Source organism: Orycteropus afer, unplaced genomic scaffold (assembly GCF_000298275.1).
Source record: "Orycteropus afer afer isolate SDZICR_OR568_19922 unplaced genomic scaffold, OryAfe1.0 scaffold00043, whole genome shotgun sequence".
Taxonomy (NCBI): Eukaryota; Metazoa; Chordata; class Mammalia; order Tubulidentata; family Orycteropodidae; genus Orycteropus; species Orycteropus afer.
This window is the reverse complement of record NW_006921630.1, coordinates 1,142,421-1,160,025: the sequence shown is the minus strand read 5'-3', so window position 1 is coordinate 1,160,025 and position 17,605 is coordinate 1,142,421. Positions and strand designations below refer to the sequence as shown.

General features: G+C 38.8%; 1 protein-coding gene across 1 annotated transcript in view; it reads left to right on the top strand.

Moving 5' to 3' along the window:
- Positions 1-17,605, top strand: part of ASTN1 (astrotactin 1) — a 500,284-nt gene that overhangs the window by 377,798 nt on the left and 104,881 nt on the right. The window contains exon 16 of the mRNA XM_007937608.2: positions 1,184-1,372. Within this exon, the coding sequence (XP_007935799.1) occupies positions 1,184-1,372 (189 nt within the window). The remainder of the gene's footprint in view (positions 1-1,183; positions 1,373-17,605) is intronic.

Here is a 17,605-nt window from a genome sequence, read left to right as displayed (position 1 = left end):
ATTGTAAATTTTGGTCAATGACATGAGACAAAGTATATGTGAACTGCTGCATGAAAAGTGAATTTACTCTGTAAATCTTCACCCAAATCCTAATAATAAAAAAAAAAAATGCTAAAGACTCTTGGCAAGAAGGAATGGGCATAGGACCTTATGGTAGTAAACTCCAGTCGTTCACAAAACACCTAGAAAGAACTAGCTCTTCATTGTGGGAACACATGGCAATAGAGACTCTACCCCATCCACATACTCAGAGGCTGGCACATCAAGGGTTAGCAACCTGACGTCTTTCAAAGTCACAGAATGGTGTCACAGGTGATGCAGCCTCTGCATTCTATGAAGCTTGGACTCTTGCACCTATACCAGGCTCTGCTTTGCAGTAATAGGACACAGGTGTGTACAATGAGAGCTTTATATAACTGAGGAAAGCTACAGAAGTAATTGCTTTGGGAAGTTTATCATACGCTATCTTTTGAATGAGTATATTTCTCTTAAAACAGAAAGCAAACCCCAGGAGACTTCATGGATGTGAAGGGTAAGGAGGCAGACTGTTTCCTCCATTTGCCATTTCCTAGTCTTTACTGTTGATTTTCTGAGATAAAATATAAGCAGTTTCTTAGTGAATTTTCTTACCTTTCTTCTTTCTTTATCTTTCCCTTACCCATTTCTGATGTTTGAAGGCAATATTTTGCAAACTTTTTTGGGCACAGCCCAGTTAGAATTTATTTAACACCATGACCTTGTACATACACACCCACCCACATATACACAACAGAAGCTTTATAAAGTGATACTTCATTTTACCATGTGAGATATTCTCTGCTTATATCTGTGTTTCTATTTTAGACTATGCTATTCTTTTCCATTGTGTTTTTCAAATGCTATTATTTGAGCTCACTGAATTGATTTAATGTCATGACCTGAGATTTGAAAAAAAGACATTGACTTAATGGGGGGAGATTGGCAATATTCTGTTTGACTTGTACAAAGTTAACAGAACAACCAATTGTCTTGATAAGATATTCATTTAGGAATTAAAACATCTAATTGAGCTAAATGGAAACATTCACTGAATAGTTCCATCTCTCTAAAATTGTTTCGGAACACGTAGGGTCTTCCACATTGGGCCTGAATTGACTAGAAATCCAGATACCCACTCTTCTTCTTGGGTGATGTTTCTCCACAGCCCTCAGCAATGCTCTGCACTCCCTGGATGGGGCTACCTCTCGTGGGGATTTTGTGGCCTTGTTGGACCAGTTTGGGAACCATTACATCCAGGAAGCTATCTATGGCTTTGAGGAGTCCTGCTCTATCTGGTACCCAAACAAGCAGGTCCAGCGGCGACTCTGGCTGGAATATGAAGACATCAGCAAAGGTGAGTGGCAGGCTCTTTGGCAAGTTCTGCTCCTCATGGAAGCACTAACCCCCATGTACTAGTCATAGGACCACATTTATAGAAGGACTACTTTACATGCTACTTCGAAGCTTTGTGCTCATCCTTGACATTTCTAAGGTTTGGATACTATAGCCAAATCTCAAAACAGGTATGTTGGGGCAGTAACATCTCTAGTGGGGTGTGGGGGTTGCAGACAGCACCAGCTGACACTGTCAGAAGGGGTGACACTGAAATGACTGTCTATAAAATATTTGTGCAGTGTTTCAGCAGAAATCTATTCCTTTTTATAAAAATATCCCGTAACTTTGTTGTTAGTTATAATACTTTGTTGTTAGTTATAACAACATAAACATTTTTCATAAGTACAGCTTACACATATCAGTATGCTTACAAGGCTAAAACCTTATGCTAACTTACTTTTTGAACCTTCTGAGGTGCTCTAATCTGAGCTGTCATTATTACCCAATTACAATGACACTTTGAATCATGCGGCTTTGTCTGCATGTGGTACAAGCACACTGTTGTTTTCATTGCTTCCAGGGTTTTTATAGTCACTGATTTTGTCAAATTTTCTGGTGTTTTAGCTACAATATTGTGGTAAGTAGTATTTGTGAACCTATCTGGGGAATGAAGTAATAATTAAAGGAAAAGAAGGAGAAAAATAAAAAAGGCTTCCACTCAGTCACTAATAATGTTGTAACTAATAATGACATAGTTCAATGTAGATTTTACAGAACAATTTTTCTGTTAGTATTCGTGTAACCTAAGAAATACTACATTTAAGCAATTTACAACTAAATTTATCACCTATTCTATAATAAAATTGATAATCAACATTACTAAAGGATTCTATATGGTCTGATGCAAGAGGATGTACCTCCCCCCACTTCACTGAGTACCACCAACCCTAGTGATGCCACTGTTGTTGTTATGTGCCGTCAAGTCAGACCCAACTCATAGCGACCCCTCCTTGGGTTTCCGAGGCGGTATCACTACAGAAGTAGATTGCCCAACCTTCCTTCCAAGGAGTGGCTGGTGGGTTTGAACTGCCAACCTTCTGGTTAGCAGTCAAATGCCTTAGGCACTACACCACCAGAGCTCCTAGTGATGCTACTATGTAGGAGTAATTTTTGATGGGGTCAAAGCTATATGACCACAGTGACAGTTATCATACAGGCAATCATCTGAAAGAGGACTAGCCACCATCCATTCTGTTATCCAAATGAGGACAGTCTTAGACTGCACTTAAGGAGAAGTGGAAGAGGAGGAGACTGCTGTAATGTCCCTGAATCCCAACCTGCACTCCCTGGCATCCCCTTACAGTAACTGCATACTAAACTCCTGCTTACTTCATCCTGTCCCCTGTTTAGGCTTTTTTTTTTCTGAATGATCTGTGTTTTCAATACACCTCCATTGACCAAAATTATAGCTCTAATAAAGAGCCTCACAAATAAATCCTTGTCCACTGCCTTGACGGCAAGTTAGTATTTAGTTGAAATGAGTATAAGGAATTGGAATTATTCAAGCCTTTTGACTTCATCTTCTAGTCTAGCAAGTGTACTAATTGGTAAATTTGTGTTCTGATCAGCAAAGACTGGTTTAGAATTGTCATTCATGGAACTTCTTCTCCTGGTCTAATCCTCATAGCTTTCTAATGAGGCCAGGTTGTGCACATGTGAATTGTTAAAGGGCAAGTGATGAAATCAGCACAATGAAAACTCAAAAAATGGGTCATCTTAAGAATCAACAATCAGGGTCTCCCTTGAGACTGAGCGTCTTTGGCTGTCAGCAGTGCTGTAACAGAGGCACTCAGTGGTTGGGAGGCTCTTGGTTCTCTGAGTGCCATACACATTGTTTTGTCCTGCTCAAGATGGTAGCATAGCCTTTTCATGACTGAATCATTTTTAGTTTGTAAACATTTTTTTTTTGTATATATATATATATATATATATATATATATATATATATTGCTAATTCCATTGCTAATGGAATGCATGCTGAATCAATGAGTGTTTTTAACTTTTTTGTTAGGTATGATGGATTTTGAGATATATTATATAGGACACATATGTCCAACTAGACTGTGATGGTAGGTTAAGTGGGTTGAGGCATGGGGAAAAAAAGTCATTGTAACTTGATATTATTTTATTGTGTGGAACTTTTGAAAATATGAGGTAACACATAAAGGCACCCTGCAGTGTTTGCACAATATTTATCTCCTTCTTCTTAGTGTTGCATTTTTGGCATCACTTTCTAGATCCCTTGACAGGTAAATGCTTAACAACTGGTTGGAGCCATGCCATTTGGCACCTTGCTTACTCCAGGCTGGTTCTTTACAAGAAAGGAGGGTCTTCCTCTTCCTTTGATTTCCCAGTCCACCGTAAGCTGCTTAATGAGAGTGAACCTGAAGGAATGTTGATCACATCTGCCCCCACTGTTACAGTTCTACATTGTAAACTGTTCACAATGCCAAGCTCAATAAAGAAATATAGCAATCAATGCCTTCATTTGAGAGAGCACCTTTGTGTGCCTTTCACACCTCTGGTGAGAACAGTCCACTCTTCCCATAATTGTGTTGTATTCTGTAACTGCTTTTGGGCAAAGGATTACTGAGAAGAAACTGTCTTTGTTCTTTTCTTTTGACACTAGTGATGTCCTTTGGATTGTGGAACCTTGATGAAACTGACACAACTTTATTGTCCTGCCACTTCACTGTGGAGGCACATCCTTCAGTATGAAACAGAAATTCTCCCCACTGTAATTTGTCTTTCCTCTTCATCATATCTGGTAGCCCCTTTCTGTTTGCTCACACCGTGCCAACAGCATACAATCCCCTTTGGTTCATGCTTTTCATCAAGTGATAGGAGGGAAAAAACTGTCAAAGGCAATGAGCCTATGAGAATGGGTGCGTGAATGATGTAGCTTAAGTATAACATTCTGATTGAGGATAAGATGTGAGTCACTATCTACAACTTTTTTCCTGAATGGATATCAAACTGACTTACAAAACCAGTTTGTGAGTTAGCTGAGCACCAAACTTGTGCTTGATGGGCTTCATTGGTTTGTATTATTTTTTATTGATGAATGACCCTTGAATGGCATCATGCTTTCATCAATTGCCATGACACTTGAGGACACATACACTTCTTTCAGGTGGCTACTGAGAGGATTGATAATTGGATGCAATTTGTGAAGCTAGTTGTAGCCAGGTTCTTCTCTGCACATGGCTGTTGAATTGTCATTGTAGTGTATGTTCTTGGTCAGTCTCTTGAATCTTGTTTTAGTCATGAGTTCTGCAACAGAGGTGACTTCCAAGAAAGGGTCGCTGGACCAATAATGTCTGAGCTCCAGTAAGATGTGTATATACAGCAGTACATGCACAGCAACGAATGTCTTTATCTCCTCTGCAGTGATAGGCTGCCAGTTTTCACTTGGCATTCTAATCTCCTGCCCTCTATATTGTGATGTGAACTGCTAGGTCACATAAAAATTCATTTGGTCCTTTGTATTTCCAAAATCTTTTCCATAAATACAGACAAAAAGTAATCTACTTCTGTGTCTTCATGGATCAAGTCTGGGCAAATTTTGGTATACTACTGAAACAAGTTCATTATATTTTCAAAGTAAGAGATATCTTCACACCATTTACCTTCATTTTCCTCACTTTCATGATGAGCATCATCATCTGCTTTTTCTTCTGGCATCATCTGATGCCATGTCAATGTCATTGTTGTTACCATCAAAATGAGCTTCAAATTCCACATGCTTGTCTGAGGCATCTTCATCACTCTCCTCCTCAGATCCATCCTCATTCTTGGATAGAGAAAAGAAATAATCAAGAATGTCTTCATCCTTCAAAGAGTAAATTTCTAAAACAAAACACTTTTTTTCAGAAAAAAAATTCTGTGTTCTGCAAAACCAGCATAATGCAATACCATACCTCCACACCAGTATGAGAATACACAAGAAGAGAAATTTTTTATTTCCTGCATTGTGTGTATATGGAAACTACAAAAGGAGTTGGTGTTGTGTGAAAATTACTACTACAGTTAATTTTTTTTTAATCACAAAAGAACTATTACAGCTTGTAAACCAGAGGAGAAGTCCTCAATGATTACAAGAAATGTACATACAGTACATCAAGGATGCTACAACATGTTCTTATAATTCATTGCACCTGAAAATAAGTTATTCATTTAAAAATTAAATCATCATGAAAACCATGACTTACAAGTAACACACAGGAAACTGAAAGTATACTTAACAAGGTTTATCTCACTGTATAAGAGCCAAAAGACACAAAATTTTGTGCAACCGCACCTCCAGGATATGCTACCTCATACAGTAACCTTTAAACATGGTGATTTTGTACCAATGAATCTTTCTTCAGATCTAAACAGTTATAATGTCCCTGCCAGAAACCAACACATACTATAAGCAGGACACTTCCCAAGAAACCAGAGAGGCAAAAGAATACAACTGGGACTGATATGTCCCAATGGTCATGAAAGGGATAGACATGATAGCCTCTTTTCTGGCTAGACATCTCCTCCAGAAGAAGCAAAAACCTTGGATCTGGGCTGTAGCTGCTGTAGGTATTTCCACCAAGACTTGATTCTTTTAAACCCAAAGATATGACCACAGGCTTTTGATATCCCTTCAAATTCCAGGATTGAAAATTGTTCTGATTCCCTTTTGCCAAGAAAGGAGTGTAATGTAAGCAAATGTAGATAAGATCAGTTCCAGCTGGCAAAGCTGTCTTATGTTTCCATGCCAGAGCATAGGGATTGAATTAAAGCTATGAATCCTCTGTTTCTATGGCAGAGTTTCAAGGATTACCAGAGTCTGGGATTTTTGGGGTATAAGGGTGTGAACTCACCCAGAGCTCCTGGTTCTACCTCTTTCTTTCTTTCTTTTTTTCTCTCAAGCCATCACTGTATTCCTGAGGGCAAATGTTGAGCCCAAAAGGGAAATTTGCCCATGTCCTTGGCACTATGTCCTACCCTCCTTGATCTCAAACCTCTCTTGCCACTCAGAAGCTAGTTTTGTCAAAGTCCAACTATTGCCTTTAGTTCTCAAAAATATGATTTTTTTTTTTGTTGTTGTTGTTCAACACTCTGATCTTTTGGATAGCAGCCGAGAGTTTAACCACTGTGCCACCAGATTCATTAATGGGTTGACTTATTTGTAATCTTCAAATATATTCAAACATGTTTGTGTGTTTCTTCTTTGATGCTTCTCAATCTTCCATGTCTATCACTACCACTCCTGAGTTTTACCTCTGAGACATAAGGTTTATCTGTTTTATTGTTTGGTCTGGATTTTATTCTTAAGTATTTTTCTCCTGCCTAGATGGATATTTCAAAAGCCTATATGAGGGCATGTCACTGGTTATGAAATATAAGTGCATAGGACTAAGGAAGACATTTTTCTGCTTTTCTGCACTGTGGGAGGATTAGTACAGAATGAGATTCTACACACTTGTGCCAATGAATGTGCTGCGTGCACTATACTTTACATGACACACAATGACACTTTTTAAGACTCAAGTCTTCTGATTACAATGTTGTTGCCTGTCATTAAAACTCATCCACTGGAAAGATGGCTTTCTCTGTTCTTTATTTCTGCATCTACAACCAGATACTTAAAATTGTTTGTGGACTGAATAGGGAAAGAGATTTATCAAGGGTGAAATAAAATGAGAAGAGCACAGGACTTAAAGGTGGGGAATCTGATATCAGCCAAGTGATTGTGGTTTAGTCAATGAACTATCTGTACCTCATGTATAATACCCTGGTGGTGTAGTAGATAAGGAATTTGACTACTAATCAGAGGGTTGGGGGTTCAAACCCACCATCCACTCTGTGGAAGGAAGATTGGGGCATTCTACTTCCATAAAGATTTACAGACTCAGAAACCCAGTGGGGGTCACTATAGGTCGGAATTGACTCAATGGTAGTGAGTTTGGTTTGGTTTTGGGTGCTTTCCAGATCTGACAGTTTATGAATTCTTAAGAATCCCCGTTTATGTGGGAAGCTTCCTCAAATTAGGCATTTGAATAAAGATTCTCTTCTTCTCTCTACAAAATCGCATGAGTTCATGCCTTATTTAGTTTTAAATTCTTGGAGCCTAACACAGAGCTAGGCACATGGTAAGCACTCAGTCCATGGTCTTTGTTTTTGTTCTTGATGGTGTGGTGGTTACAGTGATAGTAAAAGACCTCTGACTGTGGTGACTTCCTGTGTGGGTTTTATGAGAGACATGTGACATGCTTTCATTCTGCTGCACTGATTAACACTCAGAGAGTGACATTTTTGGCTGGATCTTCAGAAGGCAAGCTTCCATTCAATATGCATTCATTTGTCATACTACCTCTATGTGGTTTGATAATGCCAATATTTAGGGGTACCTGTCTCTAGGTAAGTCTGACTTAAGCCTATGAAAATATGTTTCTATTTTTCATTGTCAAAGATTGATTTTTTTTTTACTGAGCAAATATCAGAAATGAAATTTCCAATGTCTTCCCACTTCTAAATTTATATTCTCCTTCATTGTCCTTTGCCCTCATGCCTCAGAAAATGAAGTAGATTTTCTTCTCTTCAGGTTAACCTCTCCCCCAGTGCACAGGTCCCCATCTTGCCCTGCTTCCTTTTAGACATCACTCATTCATTTTATCCTTCTTTTTAATCTTTACAACTTCTTTAGCCACTAAATCCACCCTTTCCTGACCTTACACTTTCCAAATAAATAATCTTTTTAAAGAAATGCTACTTCTTTTTACCACTGTTTCATTTCAACATTTCACCATCAAATTTCTTGAAAGAGTAATTTATACTTTTTCTCTCTACTTCATCAACTCCATGTCACTCTTCAAATTATTGCTTTCAATCCCTTCACTCACAGAAATAGCTCTGGAAAAGGAAATGAAGAGCTTCTTAATCAGAGGTCACTGGTAACTTTTCTGTGACCATTCCATCTATCTCAGCTGAAGAATTTGGCCCTCTTGACCATATCCACCTTCAAAAATCTCTCTTCCCTTGGTGTCTCTGATGCGGTTTTGTCCAGATATCTACATAACATGTGGCCTTTCTATGTAATTCTCTTTTTCCCTTATTACTCTGAAGAAATCATTTAAATTCTTGTCATTTTTCATGATTTTGTGCTCTGTGCTCTTCTCTTCACTGTTGCTGGATGATTCTCTTCTACATCTGCCTAAACCTACCCAATCCTCCCCTTTTTCCTGAGGTTGAAAACTTCCTTTTCCCTTGAATGTTTAGTATCCCTCTCTGGATAAAGATACTCTGTCTACAGGCCCATCAATGATCAGCACCTTATTTCTCTTTTCTATTTCCACTTGTAAATAAACCAACTACATTGATAGGTCAAAATATAAAGTGTGGAGTCCTTCTTGACGCTGTACTCTATCATCCATATTCAACCATTTATAATGTTTTTTCTTCACCATGTGATATTTCTTTAACAGATGTTGCCTCCTCTCCAAGTCTTCAAGGTTGTATTAATTTATAGTCCAGCTCTCATAGTAACTATTCAAACAGCTTCCTCATGTATCTCCTTTTCTTCAGTTTCCTACCACTCAAGTCCATTCTACATTTTGCCATCTGTTATCTTTTTAATTGCAGTTTAATGACATTACTCTTCAGCTTGAAGCCCTTAACTAATTCCTTTCTGCCTTCTTAGCATGGACAGCACAACTCAATGTCATTACTAGTCTCCTATTGCTGCTGTAACAGGTTACCACAAAATTGATGGCCTAAAATAGCACAATTTTTTTTTTTTTTTACTTACAGTTCTGGAGTCTGAAATACGTTTCACTGGGCTAAGGTCAAAGTGTTATCAGGGCCAGGTGCTTCTGGAAGCTCTAGGGGAGAATCTCCTTGCCTTTTTCAACTTTTGGAGGCCGTCTGTATTCCTTGGCTTGTGCCCCATCTTCCATCTTCAAAGTGTGTCATTCCAATTTCTGACTTCGTTATCACATGGTCTTTCCTCTGACTCTGACCCTGATTTTCCTCTTGTATTCCTCTTATAAGGATCACTTTGATTACATTGGACCCACCCAGATAATGCAGGATAATCTTTCTATCTAGAAATCCTTAACTTAACCACATCTGCGAAATCTGTTTTGCCATACAAGGTAATAAATATTTATAGGTTCAACCTACACAACCCATGACTTCTCAAACTACTGCATCACCAACCACTCCCTATCACATAGACCCTCTACCCTGATGACAACAGTAGATTTGCTGTAAGTAAAACATTCTTACATATTCTTCCAGATAAGACACAGCCCCAGAGACTCACTCCCCATCCCAGTCCAAGGTCACTCATTTACTTTCTAAGGTCTCACAGCTACTCTGTCTGGCTCAGAAATTTTTACTTGGGTCCCTCTCTTGCCCTCCACTTGGAACTCTCTATTTTCCCATGATGTCTGTTTCATTGCCTAATACCTGGGAGGATCTCCTTCTCTCTCTCGACCCTTTAGATCAACAAGTTCATCTTTCTAGCTATCATTTCTGTTTCTTGCTTGTGTTTTTGCCTTGCTCTCTTTAGCTCTATATATTGCAGTTTGCAATTAAATGAGACCTGTGTCCAGCTATGACTCTGGGTGCAAAAGCAAGGTTCCCACTGGTCAGGAAGAAGGCATTGAGCCTTTTCCCTCTTGTCTCAATTCTACCTCCATTTTGACCATCTCTGTCCTACTCTTCAAGATCCAGCTCAAAACTTCCACAACGTCTTCTTTGACTCTCCATGCAGAGTTTCTTGCTGGTATTTTATGTTCTTATAGCTTTTCAGATGTATTCCTTTTCCAACATTATTCACATCTCCCTATACTGTCATTTCCCTGTGTGACTATCTCCCACAAGAATACACTTGATGGCACTTACCATTTTCTCTTATTTTCTTGATTTAAAAAGTTTATTTATTTCTAAAATTCAAAATGTATAAAACAGACTAAAATGAAAAGTAAATCTTCTTCCCACTCTTATTTCCTAGTAACCCAATTCCACTCCCCAGAGGCAACCATAGCTACCAGTTTATTGTGTATCCATCTAGAGATGTTCCAGTCCTAGCTGTTTGGAAGTGAGCAAAGCAAGTTGCAAATCTTGTCTGTTTAAAAAGCAATATATATTAAATATATTACATATATTATACATATAGATATGTATACATATAAATATATATACATATCTTCTAGCATGTCCCCTCTCCATCTCTCTCTGTATGTATAAATATGTGTGTACATATGCAAATAGTCCCCAACTTATGACAGGGTTCTATTCTGATGACTCCATTGTAAATTGGTTCTGACATAAGTCAAATACCTCTCTTTTTTAGTTTTATTATTGCCTTTTATTATCAGTATCTTTATAAATCCTACACTTATTTATCTTTTGTGGTTGGAAATGTTACATATGAACTTATAGATGTATTTTAACACATGCATACATAAATAAAAATACACAAATAAAAAAAAAATGAGCAGTCATAAATGTGTTGTGGCCTGTCATAACTTGAACACGTTGTAAGTTGGAGACCACCTGCTCCAAAGTTAGAGATATGGGGAAGGAACTTTGATGTTTATTTGCAAACTTTTGTACTGTTTTCCCAAAGCCAGCATGCCACTCTATGAAGAAGCTATTCTAAAAGATTGAAAAATATTTCCTGAAACATGCACACAATCTCAAATGCAAATGTATGAAGTTAAATGAATACAACAAAATACACTATTACATCTACAGAGAGCTGTTACCTATAAAATGTCTGGGAGGAAGTACAAAACAATACACCTACACCTCACTTGTTGGCTACCTCATTATCTGTTGTTTCATATTTACAACAATAGTAAAAAATTTACTGTTCTATGATTTTGTGCATTAACAATGTATGCCTGCCAGTACCAAACACCAAGGTGCAAGGTAAGAACAACACTGGCTGTGATGGTTACAGTTATGTGTCAACTTGGTTAGGTCATGAGTCTCGGTAGTTTAGCATTTATGTAATGATGTAATTTGACAGTTATGTACAGATGTGGTCATCCTTTATTTTCACATAGCACCAATTTTTGCATAATAACCTGGTCTCTGAAAGCTAACCATGTCAGTAAGTGAGGAAAGGATGTATAAACGTTTCTTATTCATCTTTGAGTCTTCTTCTCTCACACAATACCCGGCATGTCAGTAGCATCTATTGCTTGCTGTAGGAGTGAATCTTCTATTTTGTTCTTATTTCAGAAACCAGCACAGAACTATAGATCTGTAGATGCTAGAGAAGTGACTGAGAAAAATTGAACCTTTTTCAAATAAGAACTTCCAGTGGCTTAATTTTAATCCTCCACCTGACACACTAAGCTCAATGCATTTCCTTTCTCTTTTTTTAATACTCTATTCAGGAGTGGATTTCCTTGAGTCTTTTTTCCCTTCCTTTCCAATACCACTTCCATTGTTCCTTGAGATCTGACCTTTCCCATCACCTTTTCTTGCCCTTGCTTTTGGTTCACATCAGTGGGGTTATCTGGGCTGACCAATTGCAATAAACAAGCTCATTCTTTCCACTGCATCTTCTGGTTCATAATCTACTTTCCCCACCCCCTCCCCAGCCAGTTGCTTATTTTCCATGGGGAAAACTGATTAGAATGATTTTCTCTTCTTTCAAGACAGAAGCTGTGAGTTTTTCCCTTAAGATGGCCCTTAGCTCTCTGAGTATCCATAAGTCAAATAAGAGATTGAAAAAAAGAGAGAGAGAGAGAGAGAGAGGGAGAGAGGGAGAGAGAAACCCACCTTTGCGGCTGCTCCACACGGGATGCTATATTTCCCATTTCTACCTATTTGTTTTTTGAGGCGATATAGCCCAAAATAGATTCCTTTGGACCCTCTCTCCAGACTTATAGCTGAACCAAAAATAATGATTGGATCTTCTATCAGCTTCTGATCCTCATCTGTGGGTGCTGATCAGCAACATGTGATGCATATTTAGGGCTACTGGGTCCATAGGTTGACATGCATAATTGTGCACATGACATAAAATCTGATGAAGTTAAGGTCACATACTTACAGAAATCCAACAGAAACTAATAACTGAAGTTTCTATAACACTTTATATTTTACAAACTTAGGATTGCCAACCAGCTCTAAAAGTTCCGTACATGCACATTCACAACAAAGAAGGTAGCACTCAAGTGGTAGAATAATTATGACATAGAACTGTTTTCTTGAAATAATTCATCCATTTATTCAACAAATTTTTGCTGAGTGCCTGCTACATACAAGGCTCTGCTGCAAGCAGAGGGGACACTTAGAGGATACAGCTGTTCTCTGACTTTCACAGATGAGCAGGGCTGATAAAGGTGCTGCCAAAGCTGTGCCCAGTGGTGCCGTGAGCTGAGGCCCTGGGAAGAAATTGTAAACTCTCCTAACCATATGTGTGAGGATTTAGTTTGACTCTTCAGATCTCTAGGCTCTGATACAACGAGTCTAGAGTAAACTGAATCTGTGGATTGATGGAGGAAGTTACAAAGAATAGTATTAGCAAACAGCTACTTTTTTGTTTGTTTGTTTTTAAGCACTTACTTTGAGCCAGGCACTTTACTAAGTATGTTACATACATTTTATCAATTAATCCTCAAACATACATATAACTTTTTTCCTCCTCATTTTATGAATAAAGTAACAAAGGCTCAGGGAGTTTAAGTAACTTGCTATGGTCACATAACTAGTAAGTAGCAAAGCCAGGACTAAAAAAAACGCCTTTACCCTGAGATATACCAGGGAATGAATCCTTGCCATTCTGCCTGCAACTGGGACCAAAAATAAATAAATAAATAACCCCCAAAAACTCAAGGTAGGGTGATTAGTGGACAAAATTAAATGAGAGCAGAACATAATTGTTCTCCTACAATAGGCAGTACCTGATGGCAGGCTGTTAGTTTAAGGTGAACACACCAGTGGCCATATGTCAACTCTGGTTAGATTTCATGGTAGATCTATTGGTTTTCACCTTGAGTCTTCTGGATTTTGTTTGTTGTGGGACTTGTGTTAGTTTTTGCTGCCCTAGAGAGCACTGCTTCTCAAAATTTAGTGTGAATGTACTTATCACCTGGGATCTATTAAAATGGTGATTGTGATTCGGTATGCCTGAGGGGGCCTGATATTCTACATTTTAAACAAGCCCCAGAAGCTGCTGGTTCCAGGACCACATTTTGAACTGCAAGGCTACTGACTTCCCTCATTGCCCCTGTTCTTCCTGTCCAGTGCATGGCCTTCAACATGCACTTGAGTGTGACACAGTGACCTCCAGGATTATGGCCTGTTGTCATCACTGTGCAAGAGTGGCACAGGCAGAAGGACTACTCTGAAAGAGCCCCCCTTTGGACCAGAACTTTTTTCTGATTAAGCCATTGATTATCAGGCCCGTGTGCCTTGGAAGGAAGCTTGGGCAATCTACTTCTGTAGTAACACCGCCTTGGAAACCCAAGGAGGGGTCACTATGAGTCGCATCCAACTCCACAGCAGTGAGTTTGGTTTTGGTTTTTGTGCAGAAAGTAGCTTGTGTACAGAATCAGAGTCTTAAGCCCCTAGACACTGAAAGGAATTGGAAACATGCCAACAATCAGGATTAAAGGCAGTAAATTGATTTTTTTTTAAACCTCTATACTGTAGGCAACACTGTCCTTGTATGGTTTCCAGCAAACAAGGTTTTCTAAAATAATATTCAAAAGAAGTCCACAGCTTTTTTCTTCTAGAAACTGCAAATTGTTATTCATTTTAACCTGAATAGCATTTTAGTTGATGGGACACTTCTGGTGTTGTCAAGCCCCTTTCATATAATTATGGCTTGTCAATAATCACTTATTGTCCATACCATACGATTTGAAAGTTAATTATATAGTATTCTGGATTATTCTCAATTTGTCCAAATGTGTAAGTTTGGCCCTCACAACTTGATTGATTGCTTCCTGAGAGGGGGCTTATTCATTCCTTTATTCAACAAGTATCTATTGAGCACTTTCTATATCTACGCACTGGTCTAGACACTGGGCATCTGGTGGTGAATGACACAGAAAAGGTCCCTAACTTTATGGAGCTTATATCTTAGTGCACAGAGACAGAAAATGGCAAGTAAAAAAAAAAAAAAAAAAAATCAATGAAAGCAATAATTTCAGAAAGTGATAGATGCTATGCAGAAAATAAAACCAGGTGATGTGACAGAGATTGACTGGAGAGTCAGGGGAACTGATTCACATGGGGGAGGATGTGTAGCAGAGAAGGCTGTGGGAAGGGTGATGAGTGGTGACTTTGAGCTGAGACTCAGAAGACAAGAAGGAGCAGGCCATGTAAAGATCTGGGAGCAGAACAGTCAGGCAAAGGAAATACCAAAAGCAAAGGCCTTACTTTTTTTCTTTTTTAGTTCCCCTAGCTCCTAACATAATGTCAGGCATAGGAGGTACTTGGTAAATACCAGACTGATAACCAACATGACTCCAGAAGACAGAGAGGCTTGGGTTCTCTGAGAGAACATGAAAAGAAAGAACTCTTCCTTTGGTCAAAGCTGCCTATGTGCCTTATATCCAGTAATCTAAAATGGCACCAATTTCTTTAGCCCATTCTCTTTTATCCAATAGGTAGATCAAGGTATAAGTGGGGTGGCCATTATGAAATATGTGTACGGCTAGAGGATTAATAGCACAGGACAGGTATCTACTAGGCTTTTATTTTTATTAGATTATGGGTTCTGTCCCACAACCCATAGTTTATCTCTGCAAGATATAAGTTGGGAAAACAAGATTACAGGAGAAATGGTGATGCAAGGTGGGAGATTCTACACCAAATGTGAGAACCCAAGCTAGACATCACTTGGGGTTTTTTCATATTTTTGGAGTGAGGGCCTTGTGTCTTCAGAAGGAAGATGTCTGTCTCGATTGCCTGAGCTACTCTAAGGAAGCATGGTGAGGGGAAAGCCCTGCACTGGGAGTCAGGAGACCTGGGTTCTTTGTCTCAGTTGAGCCATTAACCAGCTGGCTGACCTTGGGCAAATTATTTGATCTTCTTCAAAATAATCTTCTCATCTGTATAAGAACAAACTTGAACTGCATGTTTCCAATCTTCTGTGACTATAATCTCAGCAAGTGATATCCATGTCTGATAACAGAATATAACTTTTAATCATGCCTGGCTCAAGGTTAGCTCAACTGATGTTATAATGGAAGGATTTGATGTTGTTGTTTGTAGAATGGGTTAAAAGTCGTACAGATTTGCATCTGAAATTTTAATAGCTGTGGATCTTGGGAAGCTTATTTAATACATGTGAGCCTCAGTTTCCATGCCTGTAAAATGCGACTTCTAATACCTACCTCACAAGGTTGTATAAGGATTCAGTAAAACATGTCTAGTGCTTGGTAACCATTCAGTGCCTGGTGCCTCATGTTATTATCACTATTACTACTATTACTGTTTTAACATTATTTGAATGAAAGTTGTGCTACAGCTCACTATTTTCATGCACTACAGCTATTTTCAAATTGAATAGTAACTGATAAAAATTCCAAATGGATGTCAGTGAAACTTCCCCAGGTGAAAGTCAACCTTCACAGATACACAGTTGTATATTTCAGAATACACACTTGCCTACTAACCAGGCTGACGGACCAGGGGGTCAAACCTCCATTACAAAAATCAGGATCATCATCGCATTGTTTGCCAACAATTTTCAGTCCCAGTTGTAGCCCCTTTGCTGGGAAAAGACCAGAAAATTATCCCCACTTCTCCCACATATATTAGAGAGATTTTTCAGGGGTCATGAGAATATGCCCTCCATAGAGTAGGACCTCTGAGAGAGTTTTTGGTAAACAGCCTGGTGGTTACTGCCTTTTAAGTGCAAGGGAGCTGTCAGGTGCCTCCTCCAAAAGGGGAAAACTCATGAGAGTGTCCAGCTGTATCAGCCTTTCCCTTTCCCTGTGCTCAAATCTGTGTCACCAGGTCCCACTGTCTGCATACTGATGCAGACACTGTTTCCTCCTGTGCCCTGGAGAGTGGCACTTTGCCCTAATAACAGCCTAAGTTCAAACATGAGTGGATGTTGAGGTTGAAGGATGACTTATTAATAGGTTTTGTGTTTTGTTAGTCTGATCAGTTTTCCCAACTTCAACTAATAATCCTGCTTCAGAGGAATATTTTTGCATTCTCAGAGGTATGTGTGGGTCAACAACTGTCAAAAGGTGTGGACCATGACTACACATCCTGAATGATTTTCCTGACTCCCACTCCTTTCCTGAAATGCATAACACCATGCACAGCATCTAGCAGGTCATCAGTAAATATGTGTTGAAAGAATGCACGAGTGAATGCCATGCTTTTTTCTCTGCCTTTCCCATTTCCAAAGGAAATGACAGCATGTTGGGCTAAGACAGCATCTCCCCAAACACCCTTCCCCTCAACCTTCTGGCTCCAGCTATTCATTTCTTCTCCTGAATCTCCAGCTTTTATTGGTGTGGCATGCATGTGTGTGTGCATGCATTCACGTGTGTATAATGTCATGTCCTGGAATTTGGCATTAAAATAATAGGCTACACATGAAAAACAAGTCATCAAGCTCAAGGTAGAATTATTTATGGGCCACTGGGGTAGATCCATCTGTGTACTTCCAATTTGTGATTGTTATCTCAAGTTTCCAGCTACAAGTTAGTGCTGTAAGAGCCAACAATAGTCTTTCTTTACCACCCTTCCTATAACTGCTTTTATTTTCTAAAATAAGCAGGAAGGATTTCTTAGTGGATGGTGAGAGGATATATGTTAGGTCTAACATGAAACCTGTGCATAAACTGAAACATAAGACATAAAATGCTTCAACCTAAACTAACAAAAAGAAACTTCTTTCATCTAAGCTCAGCTGTTGAGCCTTCAGCCATTTTCAGTCCACCTTTAGTTTTCACTCCTCTGTTGTCAGAGACAGAGTCTCCCTGAAGCTCATGGAACATTTGGGAGTTAGTTCATTTATTAACCAGTAGTCATTGAGTCGACTCCAACTCATAGAGACCCCATGTGTATCAGAGTAGAACTGTGCTCCATAAGGTTTTCAATGGCTGGTTTTTTATTTTATTTTATTTTTTATTAGGATTTGGGTGAAGATTTACAGAGTAAATTCACTTTTCATACAGCAGTTCACATATACTTTGTCTCATGTCATTGACCAAAATTT